Here is a 14,297-nt window from a genome sequence, read left to right as displayed (position 1 = left end):
TGCCCTCACAGGGTCACACAGTTGTCAGGGACTTCAGAAGACTTATCTTCTGAACCCATATCTGACCAAGAAGCCTTCCACAACCTGTACCCAACAAGGTGTCGTCCCTCTTTGCCTGAAGACACCCTGTAAACGAGAATCTACCCTCTCCCAAACAGTGTGTTAAATTAGACATAGCTCCAATGATGAGGAAGTTTCTGCTGACATCAGACTTCACTTTGTCTCTTTGTGACTTAGACCCCAGGTTCTTAGAACTCCAGGTTCTGCCTGCAGGGCCAAACAGCAAGACTGCTGTCTCCCATGGAGGGGCTCTTCAAGTCCTGAAGATGGCTGTTGTCATGCTCCCCTTAAGCTTCTCCAGACTATAGATTCCCAGTTTCTTCAGGCTAGGCTGATGTGACCCATCACCATCGTTGTGGTCCTCCTGGATGCGCTCCAGGTTCTCAGTGTCCTTCTTAAAATGTGAGCCCACACCTAAACACTGTGCTCTAGATGTTGTCTGATACAGCAGAGTTCATAAGACTGTCTCCTCTCTAATCTAGATATCAGACCAGTTCTAATTCAACAGAAGGTTTAATGAGAGGGTTTTGGTTGTCATATCACATCATTGATTAATATGATGCTGAAAATCCACTAAAACTCTTCAGTCTTTCCAAATAAGCAGTCCTGCGTCCATGGCTCCCTTGTCTTATTCTTGAACGATTGATTTTTTGGATGTCAGGGTAAATTTTTATATTTATAACCTGTTCAATTTCATCTTATTAGAAAACTCAGCTGATGTTCTAAGCGGCAGCCGTTTCTTAGATCCAGATTCTATCATGTGAATCTGATTTTTAATATCTGCTATCTGTGGAGAGACAGGCAGCATGATGTAGTCAGAAGAGAACTGGCCTCAGAGCCAGGAAGGTTTAGGACCCGCCTTTGATCTTGGCGACACAGCTCCATTGGTGCTGTGGCCCTGGACAGGTGAGTCACTTTACCTCTCTAGGCAACTCACCAAGACTCTTTTGCAAAGAAGGTGCCAGTTTCTGTTGGTAGAGGGAAGTTCCCTGTGCCATGGAATCATAGATCCAATCCATGGTGGCTATTCTTCCCAACTTCGGGTCATTTGCAGATTTGTTAAGTATGCTCTCCGTGCCTTACTGAGGTATTAGTGAAAAAATGTCAGCTGTCACAGAGCCAAGAACATGCCCCTAAGGCACATGGATAGAGATCTCATTCTGAGTTGCTGCTCTTTGGGTCCAGACTTTCTTCTATTTCCACACACCCCTAACTGTACTCTTACATAGCCCACGTGCTTTTTCTCATCCACTAAAATAACATGAGAAACTTTATCAAGTGCTTAGCAAAAATATAGGTAAGCAATTTCTGCAGCATTCCCTTGATCTTCCAATTTAGTCACCCTCCAAAAAAGGAGATGTTGAAAGAAATACAGGAAATCTTGATCTTGTATGGCCTTTCCTGATAAAGCTTTGCTGTCTCTGTGGTGACTACTTCTCTTTTTTGGATGTTCACTAATTCCTCGCCATCCTTGAAGTCTCACCTCAAATGCCTCCTCCTTCAGCTGCCTTCGATGATGCCTGTGGTCTGTAACAGACCTTTTCCTTTATATTTCTCCTCTAGTGCCCTGGTCATGAGTGGGAAGAAAGCTGTTACCTGCAGCAATCTGAGTTTACCTCTTAGTAACTGTGTAATCATGAGCAAGTTACTTTGTGTCTCTGAGCCTCAGTTTCCTGATCTACAGAGTGAGGGTAACAATATCTATCACTGCCTACCTTACAGGATTAAATGTGATCATGTCTTGTAAACAAATGTTAAAGCTTTATTTATATGGATTTCAGCTTTTATGATGATGGTATATTGTAATTCTCTTTACATCTTATTCTTCTGCCAGACTATAAGTTCTGTGAAGGCAGTGACTTTGTCTCACCCTGGCATTTCTCTCAGTCCCTGGTGTATGCATGCTTTGTGCAAATTAGGCACTCAATAACAGCAACTATTTGTTACATGGAAAAGACACTGTGCTAGGCTCCTTCAGTAAGAATGTGTTGAACAAAAGAATGACTGTGTGGCTGAACAAATATTGATGAGGGTGACGAAGTCTAAGACAAAGGAATAACCCCCCCCCTCGCCTGCCTTTTGGGGGAGTACAAAGGGAGAAACCCAGGGCTTATCATGATCAAGGGGTGAGCGTGGGGAAGCTCTCTTTTAGCCATGTTCATGCTGTTGATTCAAGAAATATTCTTAAAAATAGATTCCTATAGTGATTGTTATTACTATTTTTTTTCTACTCAGAATAAGAAACAAGGCTGTAAAAATGAAGAGGTTCTTGCTGTTCTTGGCCATGAACTGGGACACTGGAAGTTAGGCCACACTGTCAAAAATATCGTTATCAGTCAGGTGAGTGTGTGAGCATTCTGGTTTGCTTAGAAGACCTGCTTTTCCAGCTTCTCTGCTACAAGTCAAGTAGATATTTGTGCTTTCTCATAAACAAATAATCCTTTCCTGGGAAGGACAGCCAGGCCTCACATCTCCAGATTTCTTTTCAATTACTGGTATTATAGAAGTCATTGACTTCCAAAGTCAAGGGTGGGGAACATGTGTCATCGAGGCCACAGATTCCCCCACTGCCCAAGACTTTGACCAATGCAGCCATTAAAGGAAAGGAAGACATAGAGGAGAGAAGAGTGATATATGGAGTGGGAATTCATTTTTTGGAGACTAGGTCTCCTTATCTCACCCAGGCTATAATGTATAGCAGCTGCTCCTGGGCCCAGTCCTAATACTGAGCTGTAGGGAAGCTTTAAGGTTAAAAGTTTTTTTTTTCCTCTTCTGACCTGGACTGATTCACCCCTCTTTGGGCAGCATAGTAATCCTCTCTTCTGGGAACTCACTGTATTGGTACTAGAATTAATGTAGGTACCCTCTCACCTTTATCCTGTTGCAGCTCAGAACTCCTGAACTCAAGCAATCCCCCAGCCTCAGCCTCCCAAGTAGCAGGGATTTATGGGCATGTGTAACCACACCTCACTAACTCTGGAATAGGAATTCTTGCTGGGTTTGGGTCTTCATCCCAAAGTTGAGATCATAAGATTTAGAGTTGGAATGGACTTTAGAGATCACCTAGTCTAGAGATTATTAACCTGGGGTCTAGGAATAATAACTAGGAATAACTGTGTTTCATTATTATTGGTTTTGTTTGTAATCCTGTAGGGTATTTTATTATACTTTTTTTTTCTAAACCACTACTCTAAGGAGGGCTCCATAAGCTTCACTAGATTGCCTGTGGGGGTCATGACACAAATAAGTCTGGGAACCCTCAATCTTGTCCAAGCCTCTGATTTACAGATGTGAAGAGGGATGCCCAGAAAGCTTGACCAGGGTCACTTCACTTGCCTAAGGTCACAGAGCCAGGACTTGAATCCAGGTTCAAAATCCATCATTGTCTGCCCATCTTGCTTTTTTAAAAAATTATTATTATTATTCTTTGTTCTAATCCTTGATAGAAAGAACATATTTGCTACAAATTCACCAGACTGTTTTGTACAACTACAAATAATTTTGACATCCAGGCAGACCAATACAGGCATACCTCATTTTATTGCACTTCACTTTATTGCATTTTTTACAGATTGAAGGTTTGTGGCAATCCTGCATCAAACAAGTCTACAGGTGCCATTTTTTCAACAGCATGTGCTCACATTGTGTCTCTGTCATATTTTAGTAATTTTCACAATATTTCAGACTTTTTCATTATTATTTTATCTGTTATGATGATCTGATCAGTGATCTTTGATATTACTCTTGTAATTGTTTTGGCATTTCATAAACCATGCCTATCTATATGAGATGGCAAACTTCATCAGTAAATTTGTATGTTCTGACTGATCAACCAGTTGCCCATTCCACCATCTCTCTCCAGACTTCCCTTGGGCCTCCCTATTCCCTGAGACAAAATAATAATGAAATTAGTCCAGTTAATAACTCTACAAGGGCCTCTGAGTGTTCAAGTAAAAGAGGCAATTGATGCAGCGAATTTCATTGTTGTCTTATTTTTAAGAAATTGTCACAGACACCCCAGCCTTAAGCAGTTAATACCTTGAATAGTCAACAGCCATCAACATCAAGGCAAGACCCCCCACTGGCAAAAAAGATTATGACTCACTGAAGGCTTGGGTGATAGTTAGCATTTTTTGGCAATAAAATATTTTTAAATTAAGGTATATATGTTATAAGGGGTTTTTTTTTTGACACAATACTATTGTACACTTAATAGACTACAGTATTATGTAAAAGTAACTTTTTTTTTATATGTACTGGGAAACCCAAAAATTGACATGACTAAGTTTATTGAGATGATTGCTTTATTGTGGTGGTCTGGGACCAAACTTGCAATATCTCTGGGGTATGCCTGTACCTTGAGTGCACATTCTCACCCATGTCTTTAATCACTCCTGGTATGTCATTTTACTAACTGCAAGGTCTGAGGAAGAAAGCATGTAATGAGTCACTGACTCATTTTGTTATTTTGCTAGTTAGCTTTTCACAGCAAAAATTTCTTTTCCACAACCATTTTTACCAGTTTTGCCCTTGACCACGAGAAGACTTTGATCCATGCCTTTTTATAAAATTTTTATTGCTCTCTTGTTTTTGTATCTCCTTCTTCCTTTCCTTTCCCACAAAACCATTCCATATAACAAAGAATTGAAAAGGTGGGGAAAAAGCAGCCCAGCAAAACTAACACATCAGTCAAGTCTGTCATTACATTCACCGTTCTATATCCCCCTACACTGCCACCTCTGTGAAAAAAGGAGCAGGTACATTCACATCTCTTTGGAGTCATTTTGGTCATTATAATTAGAGAACAGTCAGATCTGATTGTTATTGGCCTTTCCATTACGTGTGTATGTATAATAATATACACATATACATGCACATACATATTTATATATGTATATAAAATCTCTGGCCCAAACCAAAAAAAAACTTTCTCCTCTCTCTCCCCTCTTTATCTTTCTCCCTTTCTGTTCCCTCCTCTCTCATCCACTCTTCTGTCCGCTCCCTCTTCCTCCCTCCCCACCTCCACTACTCTCTGTTTCCCTCATGTCTGTATTTATGTGTATAAATAAAAAATATATATTATATACACATTATATATAGACACATTTTGCATATATAGATATTATAACTTTATCTAGAGAGAAGCAGGTATCTGTTTTGCAACTTTGAGTCTTAAGAGAGTTGCCTAGGCTCCTGAGAGGTTGTGACTTGTCCATGATTGTCTGGCTAGTATGTGTCACAGACAGAACTGGAATCCATGTCTTCCTGACTCCAAAACCAATTCTCTTCACTCTTCCTTGTTGCCCCTCTGTGTGTTTTTCCCTGGTTCTGCTTTACTTTGTATCAGTTGTCTTCTCATTCTTCTTACCATTCATTACAATGCAGTGGTATTCCATTATATTCATGTGCAGCACAATTTGTTTAATGATTTTTATTCCCTCATTTACAGGGTTCAGAGTTGGAAGGGACCTTAGAGATAATATAGTTCATTTATTACTGGACAAAAAGCCAATTTTTTTTTTAGCCCAGCAACATGGGAGGCAGTAGAGCAGACATGAAAGAATTGGTAAATGTGGGTGAACCAAAATATACGTCGGGTGGGATGATATTTCTTTACAAATGAGCTGAAGGCTCTATCAGACAGAAAGTGAGAGCTAAAGAAGTTGCCCAAAGAGGAGAGTTGGGCTTTGAAAGAAGCAGCAACAGGGCATATGCCTTTGGAGGGAACCACCAGGCACCAGGGAAAGATGGCACCTGCCATTAAGGCCACAGGCTGCTTCTGGGACAAGGCTCAGATTTGAAATTTGAATAACATGTAACTTGGCAGCCAAAAAAGTTAATGCTAGTCTTAGGCTCCATAAAAGAGGGAACTAGTTTTGTATAAACATAATTAATGTGGTTGAGATAAGGTGGGCAACTTTCAACTGGGAAAAAATACCTTTGATAATGGTCTGATATTCAAAACATTCTCTAATGGATGAGTGGTTAGAGCATGTGGAAATGGAAAATTATCAACCATCATAGGAAAGATTGCTTTAGATCACTAATAAGAAGAAATTCAGATCAAAACTACTTTGAGATTTTACTTCACACCCAGAAAATTAGCAAAGCTGACAAAAGATCAGACTAGACAGTGTTGGAGGTTGTTGAAAGACAGGTACCCTTTTACATTGTTGGTAGAGCTGTGAATTAGTTCAGTTTGCTCTCATACTAACCTGAAAGAGAGAGCACAGGGAAGTGGGAAGAACCCTGAATATAGAATCGGTAGACCTATATTCAAGTGTTGGCTTTGCAATTATTTTCTCTTATGATTTTCGGAAATCACTCTTTTGCTCTGAGTCTGTTTCCTCCCCATTAAAGTGAGAAGGCTACTGCTCATACTTATACTGGCTTTTCTCATTGGGTCATTGTGTATGGATCAGGTAGAATCATGGATCTATAAAACACTCTTTCATCTTTGAAGGGCTGTGTGCATTTTAGCTATTAGTTAAGAATGTCTCCAAGCACAGGATTGGGGTGGGCATACTGGATACATTCCTTCCTGTCTGGGGCAGAAATGAAACTAAGCGCGTGGCATTTTCTGTGATCACATTTAATGTCGTTCTTAAAATGAGTGTGGTAGAATTTAAAAATAAAATTCAGGCTGTTGAATGTTGCCCTTTGCTGAGAACATTCTAACCATAACTTGGCATGTCTGTCTCTTTCATTTTAGATGAATTCTTTCCTTTGTTTTTTCCTATTTGCCATATTAATTGGTCAAAAAGAACTCTTTGCTGCATTTGGTTTTTATGATACTCAGCCCACTCTGATTGGACTAATGATCATCTTCCAGTTTATTTTTTCACCTTACAATGAGGTAAAGTATGGTCTTTTTAATGTGTTCACATAATTTACTAAGTCCTGGACCTAGAGGTCTAGCAGTCTTTGAAATACTACTCCATTCCCTGTGGAAGGCCTTGAAAGATCAGCAAATCTGTTTATTCGACACATGGACTAAATGATGGGACCAGGGAGGATGATTTTAGTTTGTCAGGTGCTCCAGGGACTCTTTTCATCACAGGTGGAGTGGCTGGGCTGTGAGCAGAACAGGCTTCCACCTGGACCAGAGTAGTAACTGGGTGCTGGTACTAAACATAAAAAAGACAACAGAATGATGGTTAAATTTGAGAAAAGACAAAGTGTGCCAAGAGATATGACACTTGGATGGCCAAGGGCCCTACTTTAGCGATCAAGAAGGAAACTTTCCACAGTAACTCTCAAGCCCTTGGAAAGGAGGCAAGGAAACCTTTAGCAACTGGGAGGAAATTGTGGGTTGGGCTGAGAGGCAAGCCTATACATAGCTTTTGGCCTTCTGGAAATAGGAGGAAACCTTCCCCAAAAGAAGATGTCAAACCTGAGGAAATGGGGAAGCAGATTGGCTGAAAAGAGGGTCAAACTGGGGTCATAGATGACCTCAGCAGCCACCCAACTAACTGAGTCCATTCCCCTTCAGAGACGATCAATGACCTGCCCATGGTCACACACACACACGAGTAGCAAGGCCAGGATTCATATCCAGGCTTCTGGCTTCAAGCCCGTTGTTATTTTCACCATACTACATGGCCCATAATGGGTAGAATTTAAAGAGAAGCAAATTCTAACCCAATTTAAGGAGAATGTTCTAATGAAAATTCTCTGAGGTTGTGAGAGCTTTTTTATTGGATACTGGATGACCCCTCATGGGCGGGGGGGAGTATTTGCTTAGCAGTGAGTTGGACCAGATGCCCTTGGAGACCCCTGCAGCTCTGACATTGTGCTGTTCTCTGAGGGTATGCTGTGCTTGAAGACGGTGGCAATAGTAAAATAATCTACCTTTGGAATCAACAGTTAACCCAGCAAAAGAGTGGAGCCAGTGTAGACAAGCCCTTGTTAGACCCTAGCTTAGAAACCTGCCTGAATGAATTGGGGGACATTCACTGAGTACAGATCCTGATGTAACTGGTATCCCAGGAATTTAGTGGAAAGTCACTAAGAGAAATAGCACTGGCAGGGTATAAACTACAGAAAGGACAAGAATTGGTGAGGTGGCACTGAATTGAGGTTTAATGCAAAGAACAGTCACCTAGTATTTACTGGGCATGGGCAGTACTGTGGGATGGACACGAAAGTAGGGTGTCCTTTGGCTGATTTCCTCAGGGAACACTACCTCTACCAACACAGGCCCCAGTGTTGTAGGGTACACTATTCATGAGAGTTTGTTACCCAGAAAAAAGACATTATGTGGTGGGCAGCCTCTTAGTGATGAGCCTCTTTACTCTTGGCTAGGCTGGTCCTCAGAGGGCAGACACACAGGCTTTACTTAGAGCTTTTCCAACCTGATAGGAACCTGCCAGAACTCGAACTCAGCTGTGTAGCCTTCAGCACGGCTTACATTGACCCCCAATTGAGCAGCATTCCATAACTCCTACTTAATAATGAATGAGAGCATAAAGGAGGTGACCTGGTTATGGTAAGGGTGCTCAGCTGAGAATGTTGAAAGAGATCAAGAATGTCAAAGTTAGGCTAAGTGGTAAAAGTGAGGTGTGTCAGTAATCTCTACACAGATTGGGTACAACTTGAAACAACATAAACATGGGGTTCTTAGATAACTCAAAAGACTGTAAAAGAGGTAATTTTAACTAGGTATGAAACCCAGGAAAAACAAAAAGAAGGACTCTGGCCTCATTAGAGAATGAGATGGTCTGTATGAGACCATTTTCCAATTAACCCAGGCTTTCCCTTTTATAGAATCATAGGCTTAGAACTTGAAGGGACCTTAAAGCCATCAAAGCCAACCTTTTCTTCCCTTAACACCCCCCCCCAACCCCCATTTTACAGATTTGGAAATCAAAGCACAGAGAAGTTAAGTGACTTGCCCAGGGCCACACAATTAGTAACTGAAATGGGATCTATATCCAAATACTCCTCAAGTCCAGGGCTGCCCCTGACTACACCAAATTTAATTGTGTTTTTGATGAAAATCTCTAAAATGTATTACTTTTTTACCTTCTCAAAACAATATACTGATTACGTGACCATTTCTTGATGAATCATTATCTTCGTTCTTAAAATATTGGTATACTGTCCTTGCTGAGTGTGCTGCCCTCAGGTCACATGGTTATGAGTAGTTATATTTGCCCTAGCACATGATGACCTTATACTGCTGCGCTGTCTGAGTTCTTAGCTGCTGATTTTTTGTCTCCACTGCCAGTGGTCTTCTCAATGTTAATGAAGAACAGTGCTCAAGACCTGCCTTGAGCAGTCCTGTCCGTTTGAATTTACTACATCAATTGTCTGGAAAAACCCCATAAATGTACTTGCTGGGATTATACTGAAAGCCTAAGTAGACTTTGAGGGAGGGGGGCTTTCTCATGAATTGAGTACATGAATTGGATGTCACTTTTTGTGACATAGTTTGAATGATTAGAGAAATTATTTTACTTATTTCCCAGTTTTCAGCTTTGTTTCAAGGTTACCTTGCTCAGAACACTATAGACTGATCATTTTAGTTGCCTAAGCACCATTTAAGAAAGGCAGAAAGCCAGTTAAAGAAACAGTGGGGCTCCTTGGTGATTACAGTTCAGAAGGAAGACTTGCTCAAAGGCTGAATCAGTTCTTGGACCTTCCCTAAAGATTTTAGGGGAATTGTCTCCCCCAAATCTTCTTTTGAAACATGGGCCAAAGGTACTACATCAAAAAAGTGGTAAATAAATAGGATGATGATAAAGTTTTCACGCACATATCAGGGCTCATGCATCCTAACGAGCATTGTTTGTATGAAAGCAATTGTATTGGGAGGCCATACATTTTTCCCAGTGACGCTGTTTGAAAATGCATTTGGATTTCAGTGGTAATGAGTCTTTAGCTTTTGAAAATGTATTTGATTTTTAGAAATGGCTCAACTGGGAGCTAAATCTGATGTGTAAAAGTATGTGATGAATGAATTGAGCAGATTTTATTTGAAAGGAAAAAATGGCTTCAAAATAACAGGGTAGATTTTCTTACTCTGCTTATGAATGGAGTCTGGGATCATTTCCCAAAGAGAAGTTCCTACACCCTTTTGAGCTTGGAATACTAGTGGGTCCCATCGTGGGACGGTCAGAAAAGTAGCTTTCTATGAAATCATTAATTTAGATCTTTAAAGTTCTGCTGATGAAGCAGAATCCTGGGTCTTCAAGAGATTATTATATAAGTACAGAGAGGGAGAGATGTAGCTAGAGAACACTTTTTGTGAGAAGGAGCCTGGGAGCTCAGCCTGAGGCAGGCAGGGCGGCCAAAGAGCTCACTTTATATTCAACTTGGCAAGCATTTATTAAGCACTGACTGTGTGCAAGATACTACACTGGCACTTGGGAAACAATGCCAGAAATGACAGCGCCCCTGTCTTTCGGGAGCTTACGTCTGTGAATAGAGGACCCCTTGGGTAGTCTAGCGAAATTTGTGGACCCCTTCTCAGAAAAATTCTTTAAATTCAAATCAAAGGAAATGCTCCAGGTTAGTGAAAATAAGTATATAAATTTTTTCCATCTAGATTCACGGACACCACTCTCCCTCCCCCCGAAATCAGTGCATAAGATAAGTGTAGGAACAGAACTGCGATGTGACTTTCAGGTGTTGGGAGGGGGGATCAGAGTGAACTTTGGAGATGGTAGATGAGTTTTGTGGAGGATGTTGAATTTCCCATTACAAAGGTCTTCATACAGGCTGGGTGACCACTTGTTAGGAGCATTGTAGAGGATTCGAGCTTCCTTAGATGGCAGACTAGGTGCCCTCCTAGGGTTCCTTCGAGCACAGAGATGCTCTTGTTTCCTTGTTTTTAAAACATTCTTCTCCTTGCTTTAGCTGACGTTTATGACCTTGTCTTCACAATTTATTATGATGCCCATTTTATAAATGAGGAAGTTGAGGCTTAGAGAGGGTAAATGACTTTGCTGTGGTCACACAGCTGGTAAGTGTCAGAAGCAGGATTCCTGACTCCATGTCCAACAGTCTTTCCACTATACCAGACTGCCTCATTAGTTTTCAAGGGCATCTAAATATTTTGTTGCGACCCTAATATTTGATATCAATCAGTGTGATCATCATTGTTGGTTTAGAGCTGGAGTGACTTACTCTGAGGAGAGATGCCTCTTCTTGATTGGAGACGGTAAGATGTAGTGGAAAGGGCCCTGGATTTTAAGTCTCCACCTGAATTTGGATCCCAATCCCCCTGCTCACTACTTCTGTGACCCTGGGCAAGTCATTTACCTATCTATGGAGGCTTTTCTTCTCCCATCTGGAAAATGATGGGGTTAGAGATGTTCTCAAATGTATGGCAATGTACAGGACCGCCTCATTACTTTGTAAAGATGCCCACTGATGTTCCATATCCTTGAACTTCACCTTGCCTTCTTTCAGGCCTGTTTTCCCCATGCTCAGTCCCCGTTTTGTCACTTCCTTCGTGGTCTCAGCGCACCACATCTTCAGTGAGAACGAAAGCACTGCTTTCCAGTAACCCTTTCTTTCCCTTCCCTTCCCTTCCCTTAGGTGCTTTCTTTTTGTCTCACGGTACTGAGCCGAAGATTTGAGTTCCAAGCAGATGCATTTGCCAAGAAACTTGGGAAGGCTAAAGACTTATACTCAGCCCTGATCAAACTAAACAAAGACAACTTGGGATTTCCTGTTTCTGACTGGTTGTTTTCAATGTGGCATTATTCCCATCCTCCACTACTAGAGAGACTTCAAGCTTTGCAGGATTCAAAACAAGACTGAGATGCCCAGGGTCTGTGCTTGAAGACGAGTTTCGGAAAGTTTCCATCCTGGCAGCATGTTCTCGCTCTTAATATTTGTACCTTTTTTTAAGAGAAAAATTAAGTGCAGGTGGGTGCCCCGATTTAAATGCATTTAATATCCCATTTTAAAATTGATTGGAATCTGTTTTTTAAAAAAGGAAAACACTGGATGAGCATTAAAAACACATTGTATATAAAGGTATTTTTACTTTACTTTTGATGATATAATTTACTCCCGACTTATTTGAACATAAATGTAAAAGTATTGATTTTCATACTCGTAATTGAATCTGCCCACTGGGTACTTTGGGCACATCTTTGGAGGAGGTATCTCTTCCTCTGAAACCTTTCTACATGGCTGAGACCATGGTCCCAAATCATTGTGCTCATACCAAATTTGAATCTTTAAATAGTTAAAATTGTTTATGTTTAATCTGACCAACCAATCAGTGTTTTAAATAATGAGGAAGGTACTTGTCATTACAGCTGATATTATTCTGATGAAATATGGTTATAAATATGCTTTTGACTTCTGCCCCTGTATCCGTGTTTAGGTGGGCAGTTCTAAGAAATTTTTTGTTCGTTGTTGTTTTATTGGATTTCATTCATCAGGATCTATTCCACAGTATAGAAAATCACAATTGACAAAAGACTTAATGTCATTTGTACTGAAATGTACATTAAGCCATGTACTTACTGTATGACCACATTAGGCAAATCAGTGGTATTTTTCAAAATACCCTTTAGCTTTTTTGAATTTGTAATCCCTTTCTATCCCTGATTTCAGCCAGGCCTCAATAAGGGAAGTTATATATTCCTCTTTTGGGCAGAAACAGCCATATTATGCAAGCTTCCATAGCTATTCAAGGGATGAAATTTGAAGAGGGGAGAACAGAATGGAATTTTTGGAGACCCCCAAGATGATAGGTTTCTTTTTGCACTTAAGTAAAGCCCTTTGAAGCCAGAGTAAAAATTGTCTGTTTTGAGAAACTCTCCTTTATTTAGGCTCCACTCACCCCACCCCACCCCACCCCACCCCCTTCCCCAGGAAGTGACCAATGTTATGAAGCAAGCCTAGCATCCACTCGGACCAGTTGTAGTAGTTGTCAATGGTCAAGCTATTTTTATTTCAAAGCAGCCTTTCGCCCTGAGGTTCCTTTTGACATTTTTAAAGAAATGTGTATGTGACTGCCTTATAATTGTGTGCAATGCCTGAGGAAGCCCCACATTTTTGTGTCTGGAGTCATCCCCTTGGTACATCTGCTTTCTGGGTATCTACTCCAACTGGGAACGGAACCAGCCTTCAGATTTCTGTCAGTAAAAGTTTGCATAGCTGAGGTTTGGGGTGACTTCTTCACATGAAAATATGATCCAAGTCAGCATCTCTGTTGTAATGCATTATTTATTTCCTTAGGCAGAATGCAAGTGAGTGGGTTCTGTGGTTTTTTTCCTCCAGCCTCCCTTATCTTTCCTTCTCAGTGAGATGGCCTTCCCTTCCTCCTGTGCCTTTCAACTCACATTTGAATCCAGCACAATTCAAACATTAAAAATTGCCAATGGAAAGTTGTATGCTCTATCTTTAATTTGTTGGAAAGGCTGTATGTTTTATCCACTTCCCAAGCTCATTCTCTGCCCACCAGAGGAGCTGTCAGTACCAAGTGAAGAGGTAACTCTGCTGTTGGAGGAGAAGCGATAGCCCTCCGGGGTTTGCACCCTCGAGGCTGTCTCTGGTCCCTGTTCCCTAGTGGAATGTTGCTCTGTGACTTCTTTTTGCTCTGCTCTGATTGTGCTCTCTCAGCTTTGATGCAACTTAGATGATCGTGAACCGGACTGCTTTCAACATCAGACTTACTGATTGGCGCCTCCACTCAGAACCGCTTCAGTCTGTCCTCCTGGAAGTCAAATTAAGCTTCCTTCGAGGTTTTGATCATGTTGTTCCCCCGCCTACAGCGAGAATTGAGTTGGTCAAGACTTGTGGGAGGGGGTCTAGCAGGCAGCAGAAACTAAGCAGCTTAGGGTTGCAGTCTAGCAAATGAAGCTAATTCAATTAAGTGTTTATTAAGTGCCTACTGTACACACATTCACTGAAGTATTATGGTAGCTGCTAAGAATACAAAGATTTTTAAAAAATAGTCTACCTCCAAGAAGCTTATTTTCTACTAGACAGATATGACGAGTACAGAGGTAAATATATTACAGGTTAATTAATGTGTGGTGAGTGCAAAAGAGAGACCCAAAGTACTCTCAGAAGACTTGAGGGAGAAGAGAACATTTGCACCTGGGGTGGGGAAGGGGGAAATCGAAGGAGACTTCATGGAGAAGGCGTTCTCTGAGCTGAGTCTTGAAAGAATATAAGCCTTCTGAAAGCAAGAAATGAAGATAAAGTGCAGTGGGGGACAGCCTACATGGAGGTAGAAGATGGCACGTGGCATTCAGGGAACAGCAAAG

At 41.1% G+C, this 14,297-nt stretch overlaps 1 protein-coding gene across 2 annotated transcripts in view; it reads left to right on the top strand.

Moving 5' to 3' along the window:
- Positions 1-13,415, top strand: part of ZMPSTE24 (zinc metallopeptidase STE24) — a 48,899-nt gene extending 35,484 nt beyond the window's left edge. For both annotated transcript variants that reach the window (XM_027864511.1, XM_027864509.1), the window contains 3 exons: positions 2,296-2,400; positions 6,773-6,916; positions 11,605-13,415. In XM_027864511.1, the coding sequence (XP_027720312.1) occupies positions 2,296-2,400; positions 6,773-6,916; positions 11,605-11,829 (474 nt within the window). In that variant the 3' untranslated portion in view covers positions 11,830-13,415. The remainder of the gene's footprint in view (positions 1-2,295; positions 2,401-6,772; positions 6,917-11,604) is intronic.
- The last annotated feature ends 882 nt before the right edge of the window (positions 13,416-14,297 follow it).

This window comes from Vombatus ursinus, unplaced genomic scaffold (assembly GCF_900497805.2).
Source record: "Vombatus ursinus unplaced genomic scaffold, bare-nosed wombat genome assembly UNPS02014775.1, whole genome shotgun sequence".
Classification (NCBI taxonomy): domain Eukaryota; kingdom Metazoa; phylum Chordata; class Mammalia; order Diprotodontia; family Vombatidae; genus Vombatus; species Vombatus ursinus.
Note: the sequence above shows the minus strand (reverse complement) of the source record. Positions and strands in the feature narration are given on the sequence as shown.